This window comes from Phoca vitulina, unplaced genomic scaffold (genome assembly GCF_004348235.1).
Source record: "Phoca vitulina isolate PV1807 unplaced genomic scaffold, GSC_HSeal_1.0 scaffold5, whole genome shotgun sequence".
NCBI lineage: Eukaryota > Metazoa > Chordata > Mammalia > Carnivora > Phocidae > Phoca > Phoca vitulina.
Genome location: NW_022589708.1, coordinates 66249882 through 66269169, shown reverse-complemented (window position 1 = coordinate 66269169; position 19288 = coordinate 66249882). Strand labels below are relative to the sequence as shown.

At 32.7% G+C, this 19288-nt stretch overlaps 1 protein-coding gene across 11 annotated transcripts in view; it reads left to right on the top strand.

Annotated features, from left to right (window-relative positions):
- Window positions 1-19288, top strand: part of NBEA (neurobeachin) — a 696015-nt gene that overhangs the window by 227997 nt on the left and 448730 nt on the right. For 8 of the 11 annotated variants that reach the window (XM_032403202.1, XM_032403201.1, XM_032403198.1 and 5 more), the window contains 6 exons: window positions 1597-2613; window positions 4605-4822; window positions 8230-8383; window positions 14617-14625; window positions 16976-17156; window positions 19157-19287. In XM_032403202.1, coding sequence (XP_032259093.1) covers window positions 1597-2613; window positions 4605-4822; window positions 8230-8383; window positions 14617-14625; window positions 16976-17156; window positions 19157-19287 — 1710 coding nt within the window. The remainder of the gene's footprint in view (window positions 1-1596; window positions 2614-4604; window positions 4823-8229; window positions 8384-14616; window positions 14626-16975; window positions 17157-19156; window position 19288) is intronic. The other 3 variants (XM_032403205.1, XM_032403204.1, XM_032403196.1) reach the window with 1 other exon arrangement.

Sequence of the window (19288 nt, the reverse complement as noted above, 5' to 3'; positions counted from 1 at the left end):
ATGTGGTGTCATAGAAAAAGCATGGGTGTCAGAAGTTTGGCTCTTACTCCAGCCTATGCCACAATTCAGTTTTATGACTTTAGGAAATTCATTTAGTCCTTTTGTGCAGGGGTTAGAAACATTTTTTTTTAATGTTTTTAGATGTACAGATAGTAAATTTCTTAGGTTTTGGGAGCTGTACAGCCTCTGAAGCAATTAATTTAACGCTGCCATGTAGTGTGAAAATAGCCATAAGCAATATGTAAAAAACTGATTATGGCTGTGTTCTCATAAAACTTTACTTACCAAAAGAAGTGATAAGCAGATTTGGTTCATGGGCCATAGTTTGTCAGCCCCCACATTTGGACTTGATTTCCTCTTCTGTAAAATAAAGGGGTTTTGTATCAAGGTAATCTCCAAAGGAAGGTCCCTCTCAACATAAAATCCTGTTATCATTTAAGTATAAGTCAATATAATATGTGCCTATAAGGAAAGTTATTGAACTTTATTATTTTCAGTTTTATTTTTAGATTTTTAAAAATTTATTTGAGAGAGAGTGAGTGAGAGAGAGGAAGAGAGAGAGCATGAGCAGGGGGACCTGCAGAAGAGAGGGAAAAGCAGACTCCCTGCCGAGCAGGGAGCCTGCCTAGGGGCTAGATCCCTTGACTCCAGGATCTTGAGCTGAGGCTGAAGACAGATGCTTAACCAACTGAGCCACCCAGGCGCCCCTATTATTTTCAATTTTAGTAGAATTTTTTTATTTCTATTAAAACTTACATTTTACAATATATTGACACTTTTTATCATTACATTAACAAATTTTAAAGTAGTATTTTATAAGAAAAAACATCACATTTTTATGAAAAAATATGTATCATAATTATTCTTTTTTTTTTTTTTAAAGATTTTATTTATTTGAGATAGAGAGAAGGAGAGACAGTGAGAGAGCACAAGCAGGGAGGGGAGGGAGAAGCGGGCTCCCTGCCAAGCAAGGAGCCTGATGCGGGGCTCGATCCCAGGACCCCTGGGATCATGACCTGAGCTGAAGGCAGACACTTAACCAACTGAGCCACCCAGGCGCCCCATCATAATTATTATTAAACAAGTTTATATAAAGTAACCAATTAAAGTAGCTTATATAAAGATAAAATTGTGATGTTTTAATAGTTTGAAAATGTATATGTTTATAGATATGTGTGATTTTTAAAAAATCTTAGTTGTTAGAAGTAGGCACACATGTGAGTAATAGATGGTGAAAACTGATATAGCAATAGTACTTTGGATATTATATATTATTAGCTGATTTTTCTGTTTTAGCTGAATTCAAATATGTAGAAGTTCAACTGGCATATTAGGTTAGAGTAACATTGAAATACTTGATCTAAAAGAAAAGATTACTGTACTTAAAACTTTAATGTTGTTAGTTTACAAGTCATCTAATAAATCATATCTATTTTTGATGATTATTTCCAGTTACTTAATGGAACTTATCTTAAAATTATTTGAAATCTTAAAATTTTTGACACCATTTTTGCTTTTACCATAACTTTATTTGTATTTTTTTTCTTCTCGGTACGTATATAAAATGCCTTAATGTTTTCTTCACTTATTCCTAAGGTCACTTATGAAGCACATAAGGAATACCTAGCCAAAATGTATGAAGAATATCAGAGACAAGAGGAGGAAAACATTAAAAAGGGAAAAAAAGGGAATGTGAGCACTATCTCTGGTCTTTCATCACAGACTACAGGAGCAAAAGGTGGAATGGAAATTCGAGAGATAGAAGATCTTTCACAAAGCCAGAGTCCAGAAAGTGAGACAGATTACCCTGTCAGCACAGATACTAGAGACTTGCTCATGTCAACAAAAGTGTCAGATGATATTCTTGGAAATTCAGATAGACCGGGAAGTGGTGTACATGTGGAAGTGCATGATCTTTTAGTTGATATAAAAGCAGAGAAAGTAGAAGCAACAGAAGTAAAGCTTGATGATATGGATTTATCACCAGAGACTTTAGTAGGTGGAGAGAATGGTGCCCTTGTGGAGGTTGAATCTTTGTTGGATAATGTATATAGTGCTGCTGTTGAGAAACTCCAGAACAATGTACATGGAAGTGTTGGTATCATTAAAAAAAATGAAGAAAAGGATAACGGTCCATTGATAACATTAGCAGATGAGAAAGATGAACTTCCTAATAGTAGTACGTCATTTCTCTTTGATAAAATACCCAAACAGGAGGAGAAACTTCTTCCTGAACTTTCTAGCAATCACATTATTCCAAATATCCAGGATACACAAGTACATCTTGGTGTTAGTGATGATCTTGGATTGCTTGCTCACATGACTGGTAGTGTAGACTTGAGTTGTACATCAAGTATAATAGAAGAAAAAGAGTTCAAAATCCATACAACTTCAGATGGAATGAGCAGTATTTCTGAAAGAGACTTAGCGTCATCCTCTAAAGGGTTAGAGTATGCTGAAATGACCGCTACAACTCTGGAAACTGAGTCATCTGGTAGCAAAATTGTACCAAATATTGATGCAGGAAGTATAATTTCAGACACTGAGAGATCTGACGATGGCAAAGAATCAGGAAAGGAAATTCGAAAAATCCAGACCACTGCTACAACGCAAGTGAGTTACCCTACATGAGTTCTAAAAATGCTTCGAACAGATAATGAGTTGATAGCACCACAGCAGTAAGAGTCATTTCTTACCAGCTACACCATGTTTATACTTAATTATGGTGCTATAGTAATTTATGGAATCAAACAGTGTGGTAGTATACATAAGAGACATTTAAAATACCTGAATTGTATTTCCAACTCTGCCACAATTTGTCTGTGGAACTTAGCTGAACCTCTTTGGGCCTTGAATTTCCTTAGACAGTACAAGAGGTTGTACTCGATTAAAATGTGACCTTTACGGGCTCTACCCATTCTAATAGGTTATGACTCTGTGACTAAATTTACACATTTTGTACTCAAGATCTTCATTCTGAATACTTGATTAATTTTAACCTTTTAAAGCTTCAGGCCCAACCTTGTTCTGTGAATTATAGAAAAGAGGACTTAGAGCCCAGATTGAACAGATAAATGAAATGAAGGGTAAGGGGAAAGGGAATTGTTATTTATCAAGTGCCTACTGTGTTCCAGGCACTGTGCCATATGTTTTCAGATTCAATCCTCACAACCACCCTGTAAGGTAGGTAATATGGCTGAGAAAATGTGCAGTTATTAGCAGTGAGAATTTTCTTTACAACCACTTGGATAGGAATCTGTTATGAGAAAATTAAAGACTCTTAGGCCTGGCGGTGAGGAAACATTAGTGCTGCAGTTCTGGCCTCACCAGAATAAAGCTAAAAATAGATGCTGTTTTCTGATACGAATTTTAATTGTGGACCTTTGAGTTTTAAGACTACTTCCTTGTTTTCTAGGCTAAATTACCTTATGGTTAGGAGTTGAAAAATAATTTTACACTTAATGATTTGTTTTTTGGTGTTTCTCCAGGTTTTCCACTCACCTTTTAATGTCCTCAAAGATAAAATTAACATGTTTCCATTAGAATTATATTATAAAAAGTAAACCATACCTTTCTGGTGTCTTTGTACTCTAGTAACAATATTAATAATATATTGTGTGTTTGGAAAATAAAAACAGAAACAAAAAGTATCTTCTGTGTATGGGAAAGGTATTTTTATTTTTTCTCTATTAACTGCCAGTTTCCATTTTTTGTGGCAGTTGCACCACAGTGATAACTGGAAGGGAGTGGAGATACTGAATTAGGTAAAGACTTAAAAGAAAGGAAAGCATGGTGCCTTGTTTTTATTTATTTATTTATTTAAAGATTTTTATTTATTTATTTGACAGAGAGATAGGGAGAGCGGGAACACAAGCGGGGGAGTGGGAGAGGGAGAAACAGGCTTCCCGCTGAGCAGGGAGCCCAATGTGGGGTCCAATCCCAGGACCCTGGGATCATGACCTGAGCCGAAGGCAGACACTTAGCGACTGAGCCACCCAGGCGCCCCAGCATGGTGCATTGTTTATTGAACATGGTAATCACCGGGCTTGCCTGGTTTTCACTTAGAGTTTGTAGGTACTCTCTGGTTTTCTAACTTATCAAATAAATGTACTGTTTTTCTAAATTGAAGTATTGTGAGTGAAATAGACTTTGAGTTAACTTGAATCTGTTCAAGTAATATTTTTAATCTTGTGTTTCCAATTATAGTTAGTTGATGATATATATCCAGTACACTTCAATGTGAGTTATATGCTCACTTTCCTAAGGAAGAAATGTGGTCTAATATGAAGACTCCATAAACAGGGGTAAAGAGGACTTGGTTTTCAATGTGAACTTTGGTGTTAGACCTGAGGTATTTGATTACCTTGCATAGTTTTTGAAACAGCAAAATAAAAGTAATAACAGTAGCCTCTTCAGCTCAAAAAGGTTTCTGTCCAGGGAATCACCAGATGAATAATACATGTAAGATATATAACCTACCAAAGTCATATGCAAAGCTTTACTCACTCACTCACTTGATTATACTTTCTGTTTTCTTTTTGAAACAAAAGAAATTTTGAAAATTTCTTTTGCAGTCTACAAAAGTTCACCTTTTCTTTCTCTAGGCTGTTCAGGGTCGGTCTATTACACAGCAAGACAGAGATCTCCGCGTCGATTTAGGATTTCGAGGAATGCCGATGACTGAGGAACAGCGGCGCCAGTTCAGCCCAGGCCCACGCACTACAATGTTCCGTATTCCTGAGTTTAAATGGTCTCCAATGCACCAGCGACTTCTCACCGATTTACTATTTGCATTAGAAACAGATGTACATGTTTGGAGGAGGTAGAAATATTTCTTTTCTTAAATAAGGCAACTTTCACTGAAGAAAATGAGTATTTTAAATTAGTGACATCAGTTGATCCGTAAGGGAATTATATCATTGAATAATCTCACAAATTGAATTTACTAAAAGTAATCCAACATTGAAATTTTATATAGAAACTTGAATATTTTCACAAAGGTTATAAGGCCTAGGGCTCAAGTCAAAAGGTGTCCCAAGAATTCAGGTTTAAGACAATTAAAAAGCAAAATTTTGCCTATTCTATATATAAAAGAGATTTAGCAACAACAATAAAAAGTTTCAGTTTTGGTTCAAAGCTGTTTCCACATTTTTATTCTTCTGTTAAAATTAATACCATATACTAAATATATTCTTGGTAATAAGATTATAACATATAGTGTTAAAATAGAATTTAAAATCACCTTACAACATCTATTTTTAGAGCCTTTACCCTTAAAGTAGTTAGTATCAGCTCATATATAATCACTTAAAGAAAACAGTCTACATTGGGGCGCCTGGGTGGCTCAGTCGTTAAGCGTCTGCCTTCGGCTCGGGTCATGATCCCAGGGTCCTGGGATCGAGCCCCATATCGGGCTCCCTGCTCAGCGGGAAGCCTGCTTCTCCCTCTCCCACTCCCCCTGCTTGTGTTCCTGCTCTCGCTATCTCTCTCTCTGTCAAATAAATAAATAAAAATCTTTAAAAAAAAAAAAAAAAAGAAAACAGTCTACATAAATTAAATCATCACTTAAGGAAAACAAAGTCTGCATAAATTAAATCATTACCTTGCCTCACTTTCAGTTAATTTTCTAATAGCAAATATGCAACAAATTAAGCAGTTATGAGAGTATGTCATTTATGTGTGCATGCACATAAATTAGGAAGTTGATGGCTGTGACAGAGTACCCCACTGACTTAAACAATCAGTGGCATGGTCTTCTCTGGACTGAAGGAGGCTTCGCCTAATTTTCCTTCTGAGATTCAAGGTGGCTGATTCAGCTCCCAGTACCAGTTCAACATAGGAAACTTGCCAACTAGAAGGCAGGGGCTCTTCTTCCTCCTTCATCCTTTTCTTCATTCCTCCTCTTTTTTCCCTCTCCTTCCTCCTCCTCTCTCTCCTCTTTTTTCTTCTCCCCATTTTCTTCTCCTCTGTTTCTTCCTCCTCCTCCTCTACTTTTTCCTTTTCCCACTCCTTACCCTCCCCTCCTTTCTTCTTTTCTAAAAGAAGCCCCTCAAGAAATCTCCCCCTTACCTCTCATGTGCCAGCAGTCAATCACCAGCAAAGGGGAATAGGATTATTAATAATGCCTGTCCTATTTAGAGCAATACTGGTTAATAACCTAGTAGCTGGAATAAAGCCAATCTTTCCTATACCTGATCTAGCTCAACAATAGAACAAAATCTAGATTGTGTTAGGGAAGAAGGAATAACTATTATGGAAAACAGTCAATGTCTGCCACAGAAAGTTTTTACTTCTAATTTTATTTGATCAGTTTGTCCTTAGGCTACTCATGTGATAGAAACAATGGTCTTTCCATTGCTAGTGTTGTTATTTGCTAAATTACCTAGGGATGCTAAATAAGGAAACTGGAATACAATGAAATACATTACTGTTAACATGACTTATCAATGGAGATATATAGTGTAACTTATTAATTACAATATTAGTAGTCCCCAAATGAGAGATACTTAGCTTTCCTTCCTTTAACATATGATGGAAACATAACATATACATAGATACCATGTGTCTCTGTTCTTTTTCACGAGCTGTCATAAAATTCCCCAAACAGAATTTTACATAATTTAATTTTTTAAAAGATTTTATTTTTATTTGAGAGAGAGAGCACGTGCACAAGCAGGAGAGGGGAGAGGGGCAGAGGGAGAGGGAGAGGAAGAAGCAGATTCCCCACTGAGCAGGGAGCCTGATGCAGGGCCCATCCCAGGACCCTGAGATCATAACCTGAGCTGAAGGCAGATGCTTAACCGACTGAGCCATCCAGGTGATCCTAATTTAATTTTTTAAAAGATAGCACTTACTTTTAGGATTGGGCAAACATCTTGACATCTAAGATGTCATAGATGATAGTTTACAATTGTAAAGAGTGAGAATCATTGACTTAAAATTGATCATGCTAAAGATTGAGTATCAGCTAAAGAAGAACTGATATCTGGCCTTCCATTCAGTTGCTGATGCTTTTTCTTCAGAGAATTTATCCTTAACCAAACAGTGTTAGATAAGCATGTTCTCTCATCTTGCCACCGTCATGTGATATGAAAAGAAGCATGACTAATTCTTTTTGCTATCAGTAAGATACATCATGAGCAATGGAAGGTCTTTTTCTTATTGTAAATATTGTGAACATTACTTAACTTCACACACAGAAGAAAGTGGCCACAGCCCTCCTAGTGAACTAATGCTGAGTCCTTGGAGTGAATGATGCCTCAGTTGGTTTCACTGTCTTCTTGACTGGATCGGTTACAGTGTTTAAGTCCTATAGCACTTTGCCTTGTTTCCAACATTGGAGTAGCCATTGCATACCAGATACCATTGAATTCCTATAAAAATTGGATGAGTTTTTGTTTCAGTCTTTCATAAAATTGAACCTTTTGGTTGACAGAATTGGCTGTTGGCATCCGTACGGAAACCAACTGGCAGCTTTCCTTGATGAGCTTTTTGACGTGTGGACACCATTTCATGTCTACAGCTGTTTGTGGGATGTTAAGGAAAAAGTGGAACTTCAAAATCGAAAAACAGACCAAATTTGAGATACTAAAATTGAACAAAAAAGAACAGTTGATCATGGAGTAATCTCTTTTTTCCCATTAGAAAACAGTTCATATTCTTGACAGACATCAAATTAAAGCAGTGTATTTTTCTGGGTATCTAAGTTGCATGTTTTGTATGGAAAAGCTGTACTGCTGACCTTTAAGATATTTTTCCTCCTTGTATTCAATAAGTCCTTGAATTTTTGCTGATTTATTTATATTTCCCTATCATGTCACTTCTGTGACTAGCAGTATACATTTTCAATATGGCTGGTCACAGGTGGGGCTGCAATCTGGTGATAAACAGAAACTGCCTGAAAGGTAAACTTAGAGTTAACTATCCAGTTGTTCTAGAGTACCTGAAGATGGTAAATAAGGAAAATTGATTTCAACACAAAATAAACACGCACTGTAGTTTTAAAGCAGAAACCCAGTAATGAATTAATACATTTGGATACAAAGAAACCCTGCGGGGATGAATGTTAAGTCTTCGGTAGTATGATATCTCAATTGTAAATTATTTTCTTTTCTAATAATTCCATTTTAAATTTGCCTCACTCTTCAATATTTTTTACTTTATAAATGTTAGAAAGTTAACTTCTTAAGGTAAAATGTTCATTTGTGTTTTGTTTTTCTGCTCTTTTAGTCATTCCACAAAGTCTGTAATGGATTTTGTCAATAGTAATGAAAATATTATTTTTGTACATAACACAATTCACCTCATTTCCCAAATGGTAGACAACATCATTATTGCTTGTGGAGGAATTTTACCTTTGCTCTCTGCTGCTACATCACCAACTGTAAGTACTTGGCTTCCATCTAGTGGTGTATTTTGTAATTACCTGACTAGAGCCTGTCAGCAGTGTTCTCTACTGTAAACAGATTTTAAGGAGACACGTTCACCTAAGGCAACTTCTCCCCATTTCTTTTTGTCAGTGTTGGGTTTCAGCCATGTGTGTCTGTGAAAATATTTCTCTGGTGATTTGATGAATACTTTTGAAGAAGAGCCAAAACTATAAATGATTTAACTTTATTTTCCATATATTGCCTATTTCTTCAAATATATATTATGGTAAACTTAAAAAATTTTTATTCTATTACTTTTGAAATTCTAAATACAAGCACATGGTTATTGTGTAAGTAAATAGTCATAAATCTAAATTTAGAAAAAAATCATTAGATATGCAAAACCTCATGTGAATTGCTTGAAATATTATTTCTAAACTTAATATTATTTTAAACTATATATGGGACTTTTACATTCTTGTTCTCTGAGATTTAATCTTGAAGCCAGCAATCTGCTTCCAAAAGGGAACCAAATTAATGAATTCTTACTTAAAACTTAGGCACCTCAGATAGAAAAAATATAAATAACATACCACTTTTACACTATTTGAACAATTTCATAATCCTTAAAAAACTCAAAAAACTTTTTATAGACATATGGGCTGTAATAGCATTTGCATCTGAATTTATCTAGTTCAGCATTTATTTAAAAAGATACAGCTGTCTTTCTAGATAAAACATTGAAATATATTAAGTTTTAAAGGCATTTAATATTAACTATATGTTTAAAACATAATAGGTCAATGTTAACTTTATATTTTAGTTGTAGTTTAAAAAAATTTCTGGCTTATATTAAAAAAAAAAAAAGACTCCACAGCTGCTTGCCCAGATAGGAAAGAATGTAGAACTCTACTTCGCATATTGACTGTGTTCCTGCCACCATATTGGAAACAAATCCATGAGCCCAAAAGGTATGCTCTCCCCACAGAGAAACCTGCTCTTTTGTTAAGATGTCTTTTACTTGGTGGAGCAGTGTTTCCAAATTAATCTCTGGCTTTATTTCATTATTAACCAGCTTTTCTTATATGATTCCTTTTCTCACTATAGTTTTTTCAATGCCATCAGAGCCAAAGTATCACTGAAACTTAAATATTGGCAGCGAAAGATTGTATGCCCAACATCTTTCCCCCCTCACAGGCACGTACACTTTGATTTCATCCATAAATTTATTCAAGAAGTTGACAAAGGCAAGCAGGCTAGTTCAAGAAGGAGAGCAGCAAATAGATCATCATTATTAGGGCCTTAATGAAATTAGCAGCTAAGCAAGGAAATGGAGCCAGGAAGAAAAATAGTTGATGGCATGTGAAGAATGTAGATATCCTGTGAGATTAATGTACCTACCATCCCTTCTCTTCAATTTCTGATTTCTCCTGGTGATTTACACCAAATTCAGGTAAATCAAGAGTTGTGTATGATTTTCAAAATGAATTCTAATATTGAAACAGAGAGGGTTTTTTCCCTTCTATACATTAAAAACTGAAAAATATCAATATTTTCTCCTGACATTTTTCTTCATCATATAAAATTTTTTAATGTTTTCTGAATAATCATTTGTCATCAAGAAATTTTAAAAGGTTGTATTGAAATTCATTTTATATTATTTTAAAATTTTGTGCAGAACTGAAGATAACCTCTATATAAAATTAGTAGTAGGTATTAAAATTTGTATAAGCTTGAAATATTCATATTACTAAATAGTCTTCCAAATTTTAAAGCTGAAAGATCTCCATCAAGATAGAGAAAATATGAAATTACTAAAATAAATTGTCCATAAATGTTATGATTTACATACTATTTCACTGCCCAAATTTACTTTTTATTTTGTAATGAATATATAATAAAGATACTGACATTTTGAGGTTTGACTTCCAAAATTATTACCTTTGCAGTGTGGACCACTATATTTTGCAATTTGAAACTACTTATTGCTTAGAATACTCTTTTTTTTTTTTTTTAAGATTTTATTTATTTATTTGAGAGCAAGAGAGCGAGCCTGAGGTGGGGGAGGGAGAGGGAGAAGCAGGCTCTCCACTGAGCATGAAGCCCGCTGTGGAGCTCTATCCCAGGACCCTGGGATCGTGACCTGAGCTGAAGGCAGACGCTTAACTGACTGAGCCACCCAGGTGCCCTGCCTACAACGTTCTTAACAGACTTAGGAATTCATTCAGTTGTAGAAATTTTTTTTCATTGTCTATTTCTCTATATTTCTGTCATTTTGGTTCTTTAACTGATTGTACCTGTGCCTGGTATACAATAGCTGATTATGTTCTTTGAATAAATTGCTTCCTTAAAAGAAACAGCCAGAATGTTTTTTCCCACTTTATACTAGTAGAACCATGATTGGTGCTGACTACTGAGTATTGTCTTCTCTTACTTGATTGTGTATCATTCCTATGAAAAATTGTAATGTAGTAGAGGGAGAAAGTTGGGAAAGAGGAGATTAAATAAAGAGGACAATTAGAACTGAATATATAAAGAGCTTTTGACTTAGATTTAACATGTAAAAATCCAAAAGTGAAAAAGGAAGCATTGACAGTATACAGATTAGCAGAAGAAAACATTGTCATGTAGGTGCCATTATAATTTCAATCCTAGATACATGAAGAGAGAAACATTTGATACTGATGTTCGAGTGATCTCATGATTTTGTTTAGGTTTGTGTAGTTTTAAAAATATTTAAGATATTTAAAAAAAATTTAAGATATTTTAAATATTAAAATATTCATTAAATGCATATGTGCATGAATAAATATGAATAATGATGGATGCCTGTGACTGGCCAACTTTTTCTGTATGGGTCAGATGATAAATATTTTCAGTTCTGTGAGCTATATGGTATCTGTCTGAACTACTCAACTCTGCTATTCTGCAAAAGCAACCATAGACAGTTACATAAAGGAATGTGTGGGTTTGTCTCAATAAAACTTTACTTATAAAAACAGGCAGTGGGGCAGATTGATTTATGGGTCATAGTTCACTGACCGCTGACTTAGAGCATGATCCTCACATAAAATACAAATGTCATAGTATAATGTTTTAGAGTGAAAGCTGTTATTTATTACTGACCATTGAAAATTCAGTAGTTAGAGCTTAAGATAAACTCATTATTTCCTATTAAACAAGAACTTGAATTTGACTTACTGAATATTTAGTTTAATTTTTAGAACAATTTCATCGAATGTTGTGGTCATTATGTTCTATTAGAAGATATGTAACACTTCACATTCAGCCATACTAATTTTTTTTTTTAGCATTTGACATGTCTAATATTGAAATTGTATTTAATTTTGAGAGGGTAAATAGAATGCTAAGTATTCTTCTTTTTCTATTTTACCAAGGTGACCAACAATATTAGTTGTATTTGTTTCTACTAGCAATGAACATGTGGACGCAGAAATTAAAAATACAATACCATATGTAATCACTCAGTATGAAATACTTAGTTTTAATATAACAATAAATATATGATATTTTTATTCCAAAAACTACAAAAGACTTATAAAAGCAATCAAAGATGGTCTAAATAAATGGAGACTATACCATGTTTATGGGTTGGAGACTCAACATAATAAAGGTAACCCTTGTCCCCAAATTGATATTTAGGTGTATCACAGTTCCTCTCAAAATCCCACCAAAATTTTTTATAGTCATAAACACTATTTTTTAAAAAATTCACATGGGATAATTAAAACCATTTTGAAAGAATCATTATATATTAATCACAGTAATCAAGACTGTGTAGTATCTTAGAAAGACGTAGTTCAATGGAACGGAACAAAAACACAGAAATGGACCCCCAAACAAACGCACAACTTTTTTTTTTTCCACATTTGTTCATAAGCAGTTCACTTAAGGGGAAGGATAGCCTTTTCAAAAACAGGGTAATGATAGGTTTTCTTTATAGTTACCATTGGAAAAAATGATACTAAGCTCATCTCAGGAATATGTCTTTCCCATTTCTCAGTATAAGTATGGAAATCTCATTTTCATCAAAAACAGAATTGTTTCCCATCATCAGTGAGATTCAGACACAATCTTTTTGAAGTTAGGATTCAATATAAAGTATATGGATTATGGATTTTGGCATAAGATAAATCTATATTTTAATCTGGGTTCTACCACTTACTAGATAGGACCTTACTCTCAATTTCTTCATTTCTGAAAAGGTGTTAATTATGCTTATTTAACAGGGAGTTTGTGAAAATTAGGACAAGTAATAAGTGTAAAGCTCATTAGATGGAGAAGGCTCTTGATGTTTCCTTCATTTAGTGCCCTTTCGGAACTGTTTATTCAGATCTTTGTCATGATAGAGTAATTTTCCCATTTATAAAATAATCTGCCATATTCAGAATTCTAAAATAGGGTATCTGAGGCAAATTTATTTATAATGGGTGATTCATTTTGATGGCAAAAGATTTACATGGTATAGTCTTTTTGTCTGCTATCCCAGTGGGATTGGCATAGTGGTGGTCTGTTTTCTGCTTTGGGATCTCATATGCATATACTAATTTCCACTAAGGATAACATTTGTGTATTGCTGTTGCAGTATCATCATGTAAGAAAAGTTGAATTGTTTAGATTAATGTTACTTGTAATATTTCAGTGGAAACTTTAAGGAAAAAAGAGTATACGTATACAGTATTAGTGAACACCTTCAACTTAATATTCATTGAAGAAGCAGGACTTTTTGCAATTTTAGCTTTGCCTAGATTATTTAAAGTCCTATGTAGCATAGAAAATAAATTACAAAAATAGTTTCAAGTCTATAAATTAAACCAATGGGTTTAACTTTAGTACCCAGGGAAAAATTTTAAACTTCTTAGTATACAGTTTGACCAATCTTTGGTTTTGGAGAGAGGAATTATTTTTGTTGTTATTGATGATGTTTTTAGAGTTAGTATTTCTATGACTAGTCAGTTGAACCCTTTCTTTTATTCTCTATATGTTGTACAAGTTGGTCATGAGTGAAAGTAAGGAGTTGTAGAAAAAAAAATGAAGAGAAGCAAAGAACATGGATCAAATACAAATTGCATAATCACTTTGTGATTTTAAGTTGATCATTTTGGTCCACCATCCAAAACACTGAATGTTTAGAATTTAATTCAGTGTCACTTGTCTGTTAAGAAAAATAATAGTGACTGATATTTCTGGCTTTCCTAATAGTTTCATAATCATGAAAGAAGAGCAATATTTTCTGTCAAAAAAATGATGACAAGATCTTAAATTTAGTTTGTATTTCCTTACCATTATCAGAATGTGGAGTTAATTTACTAATTACTGATTTACTAATTACTAAATTACTAATTTTTTTGTTTGTCTCATAATACTGATCATACTGTAGTATTCTCAGGGGGCTTTTATGCATTTTCCTATACAGTGTACCATGAAAATGGTGTTTATTGAAATTTATGCTCACATATATTTGTTGTCAAAAATCAGACAATAAGAACAGTTGATGACTTTAATTGTGAAACTTAATTCTAGCCACACTTTTGAATATATTGAATATAATTCTCAGTTAAGACTCTGAAATTTAGTATAATATCTATATAGTTAGCTTAGTTCACATGAAGGCCTCATTAGTGTATCAGTAAGTTCTTTTCTAGCAAGGGAAAATGGTTTTTAAGTTATAATCACTACAGTATTTTATTCTTTGACTCCTGGGATTTTGATCTATAGGAAGGGCTCCAAATATTTTAGAAAACAAATTATAACATGATTCCTTAATGAAAACTCTAGAAGGTTGGTATAAATAGTTTATTTCCTTAAGTCATTCCTGCCTAACCCAGTACTGAGTTAGGGCTTTTACAGAGACATCATATTAGTTTATTTATTAAAATGCTTCCTTAGGTATCTGCTAGGAAAATATATTTATTTTATAAAATAGAATATGCATAATTTTAGTATATGAACTATATAAATATAAATAATTTATATATTATTTGGGCAGAGTTACTCTAATGAAATAAAATAAACATTAGTCTAAATATTTGATATTTAATCTTAATCATATGTAATTTATAAAAGGAATATCTCTTCTAAGAACTTTGCTTCTAATAAAATAAATATAATTTTTAAATATATTACTTTGTGTTTCAATTTTACATTGTATTTTTATTTAATTTTAATAATTTCCTTTTCTTGTACTTTTTTGATCTGTTGTCTGTTTTGTCTAATGCATGTCCAGGGTTCTAAGGTTAGTATTACTTCAGTAATTTTCAGGTTTTCAGTTTTCAGTTTTATTTTTGCTTATTTATGAAATTTTTGACTTGGTTATATTTTGAGTTTCCATACCATCTTTAATATTAGACCTATCTTTGGTATATTTAAAATATTCATTAAAAGGACTTTTTCTCAATGCATTGATGAATTATTATTCACAATAACCTTTAGACTAAACTATTGTAATATAATGAAAACAAATTTCATTCATATGTACAATCAGATGTTAATTGGTTCCAATGAAAGGAAATTGGATGGGATATATTTTATTTTAAGATTTAATAATAATCATATGTGAGTGATCTTTATTGTTAAATGTATGTTATAATGTTTATATAACATTTCAGCAAAATTATAAATTACTTTTATATGGAATTAATTAAGAACTCCCTTTTTGGTTTTTTGTGTTAAGAATGCTTTTTATTTTAAAATTTTGTTTTGTTTAGTCAAAAATAACAGTTTGGCAAATTACATGGCTGATTAATAATTCTGTTAATAATTTCTGTATGTAATTTAGTCATTTAAAAATGAAAACATATTTTGAAGGTTAGACCTAGTAGACCACAAAAGACATGAAAATAAGACCATTAACTAATAAAGTGATAACTAATAAATAAATCTTATAATTTGAGTAATTCAAAATGATGAATTTCTTTGAGAATGCATCTATAGATATTATAGAATTCTAATATTTTTGAAAATTTATTTAGAACATTTGATAGACCTAAGCAATGGCCAGATCTTCCATTCCATTATAGACACTTGTATTAACTGAGATTTAAAAGAGTTCTTATGTAAAGTTTTTTTTTTTGCTTTTTAATATGAACTATTGTGTTGTAATCACAGATTTTTAATTCATGCTATGAAATAATGCTGTATATCAATGAAGTGCTAGGAAATAAGGTATCTGTATTTAAGAAATCCAAGTAATGAATTATTTCTTTAGACCACAGATACTGAATTGGCATAATGTAAATCAACAATTGAAAACAAATTTTTGTCTATTTTCAAGCTCATTTTAGAGAGAATGGTTTTAACACTATTTTGCTGTTAAATGGAAGGAAGAAAGGTTGTTACATTTTATACTCCATTTAGAATGGAGTTTAGTTATATAGTGCTTGCAGTAGTCACCTATCATTTTTATTTTCCATCTTGTGCTCAAGAAGTGTTTTAAGAGTTGTTTTTTTTTTTTTTAATCAGTGTTTCCTGTTGACATTTCCATTTTAATGTGAGCAGGAATCTGTTTAGGTAGACTGATGGGCATAAACAATATCAAAATGGAACATTAAATAGGAGTAGATACCTGTAATATATGCTTACCTTATAGTTGAATTTATCATTTGGTAAAGAAGTAAGGTTAATCAATATGGCTAGTGTGCCCATTTTCAGAAAATTTAAGCAGTAGTACTTTTTATTTATAAAGCACCTCTTACTTTTCTCTGCCCCTTGTGGCACTGAGAAAATGAGGCCTAGTTATAACGAACCAAAATAATTAAAATGTTATATAATACAGAATGAAAACTAAAATAAGAAATGTTGCTGTTGCTTATAAAATACAAAGTTACACATCTCCAGAAATACTACTTTGTGACATTCCCTTTGAAAGCATGAAATTATATTTTATCATAGACAATATTTTGGTGAAAGTATAGTTGTACCTAACTAGAATGCTACTGATGCTTCTTATTGCTAGTGTCTTATAGGTCACAAATTAATATCTTTAAAGGAATTAGTGATTTTCTTGATTATTTTTACCCTAGATTTTTATTGTATGTATGAGATACCTAGTGACTTAGTTTATTCTGAAATGGGTAAGAAATTATTATGTGTTCTCATTTAACAGTTGTCTCATTTTGATGCCGATTGGAAGTGCCATATATCTTTACTATTACTCATCATGCATTTATACTAAAGAGAAGTTAAAGCATATCTTTTAATAAATGAGAGTGAAGATTTTAGGAAAGTATCTATTTTATATCTTTATTAATAAAATAAGACAAAAGTAGTAAAATATAGATGTGTAATTATTCCTAAATATCTTTATGAAATGATCTTAAGTTTGGAATATAGTTTTGTAAGTGAGACATTTAAATTTATCCTTCATTTTAAAAATGGACTTTTCCTTTATTCAAGGATAATTCATAGGTAAACTAATTGAATTTAACAACCATTCTTTTGATATGTGGAATCAGTTTATAATTTATAATTTATTTTGTTTAGAAAATATACTAGATATGCTGAACTACTGTTTACCTGTAGCATGTATGTATATGTATTATATTTCCAAATTTTAAACAAGACTTAAATCTTCTACTTTTTTAAAGACGGAATTGGAAAATATTGAAGTGACACAAGGCATGTCAGCTGAGACAGCAGTAACTTTCCTCAGCCGATTGATGGCTATGGTTGATGTACTTGTATTTGCCAGCTCTCTAAATTTTAGTGAGATTGAAGCTGAAAAAAACATGTCTTCTGGAGGTTTAATGAGACAGTGCCTAAGGTTAGGTAAGTCTGTTAAGAATAACGGTGCATGTTAAATAATTACCTACAGTTTAGTTTTTTGATGCTCTGTGGTACATAAAGTATTGATGATACAAGTTAATGATTATGTTGTATAGAGATTACATTGTAATTCTTGAGAATTACTAAATTAAAAAAAATTGTGGTATCATCACATTGGAGATTTCATGAAATTGATCATCTTTAATGGATTATAATTTGAAATGAAGTCAAATATATTTTGAATTATTTCAAAATCAATAGGACTGTAACATTTTTCATTGACATGATTTTAATGTAAATCCCCTTAGGACTCCTGTTTTGGTAAACTAATATAGAAGATAGTTGTCCTGACCCACAAATATGTTGGAAGACCAGTGACATAGTTTTTATACACAGAGTGCCAAAGGATAAAACTGACTATTCCAATGTCACTGTTTCTCAGAGTAAGCAGTTAACACTAACAAACGTTACTTTACTGTACTGTTCATTTACGACCCTGTGTTGCAAAGAAAAGTTAGCATTGAAAACTCTTAGTAAATTTAGTCCATCTCTTTACATCCATTCTTACATATCCTACCTTTCTTAAAGGGGAAATTTATTTATACTACTTAGACTTTACAAGGGACCAGCAAGCAATCGTTTTTATACTTGCCTTAGAGCATGAGTAGGACACAAGAAAGTAAGGCATTACATAGGAAGAAGTTTCTGACGTGTACTCTTTTTAACCATAATTTTAAAAATTACATAAAAATCTACACGTGTATAGTTTCAGGGGATAAATTGTTCTGATCCAAGGTAGGAATAATAACTTGCTTTAAGAATGATGGAATGAAACCTACTTTTTTCCTTTTGTATTTCTTAAAGATGGGCAGGTTAAGTGGAATCATTTCATAATCATTCTAATGGAGAGATTGACCACATTGAGATCTCTCTGACAACCAACAGGTGTGGCATAATTTACTGTGGCCGCTATGGACATATCCATTGATAATTAACAATAGCTGACAGAGTTAACTCTGGGACGGAGAAATTTTTTTAAATACCTCAGTATCTTAAAACCAGCATTTATTTGGTTATTCTGAGCTTTTATTTCTGAATATATTTCAAAGTTATACTGCTAATTTCATTTTTATCCCAGTATTTCCTAGCCAATTTGTTTTTTTGTCATCTACAGGAAAGTTTTATAAGTGAATAATAACAAAGCAATTATATATCAATATGTGCTGTCTACTGTTCTAAGCACTTTATAGATATATTAATGCAATTAACCCTCAGCAGTCCTGTAAGGAGGTTACTATGTTTATATTCATTTTACTTATGAGGAAACTGAGGCACACAGAGTTTAAGCCGCTGGCCCAAGATCACATAGTTCATACGGGGCAGAGCCAGGAGTAAAATTCAGGTGGTCAGATTCCAGAACCTGTACTGTTTATTACTATATGACTTTTTAAAATAAGTAAATAAGTGAAAAGCTTGTACGTGTGGAATGCTTATTGACAGGGCTGTAGACTTTCCCACCACACAGAAAGGTGGGTGTTGGGACTCGTGAGACTGTCTGCACTGCGGTGCTCTGTCACTTCCTGAAATGGGGAGCTGTGCTCAGTTAGTCACCAAGTAGTCATGTTACTGAAGAAGTCTTGTCAATCAGAACAGCTTATCAAATGTGAATATGAAGTTTCAAAAAGTTTTTATTGATCTGTGAAATTCAGGATTTTAAACGATGGAGGAGGGATATATTAGGAAGGGATATATTGGGAGCTTCAGTAATATTCTGTTCCTGCAGCTGATTGGTAGTATATGGGTGTGTTGTTTTTATTTTTTAACTACACATGTTTTATATGTACTTTTCATTACTGTATTTCATAATTTTTAAAAATATTTGTTCTAGTTGGTTTTAGGAATAATGAATGGAGAAAAGGGAAAGAAAAAAAAAGCTAGCAACTCTTTTCAACATATCAGAGTCAAGAACTTATATTAATAATATGCTTTTGGTTTTTAAATAGTTTGTTGTGTTGCTGTGAGAAACTGTTTAGAATGTCGGCAGAGACAGAGAGACAGGGGGAGCAAATCTTCCCATGGCAGCAGTAAACCTCAGGAAGCTCCCCAAAGTGTGACCGCCACAGCATCTTCAAAGG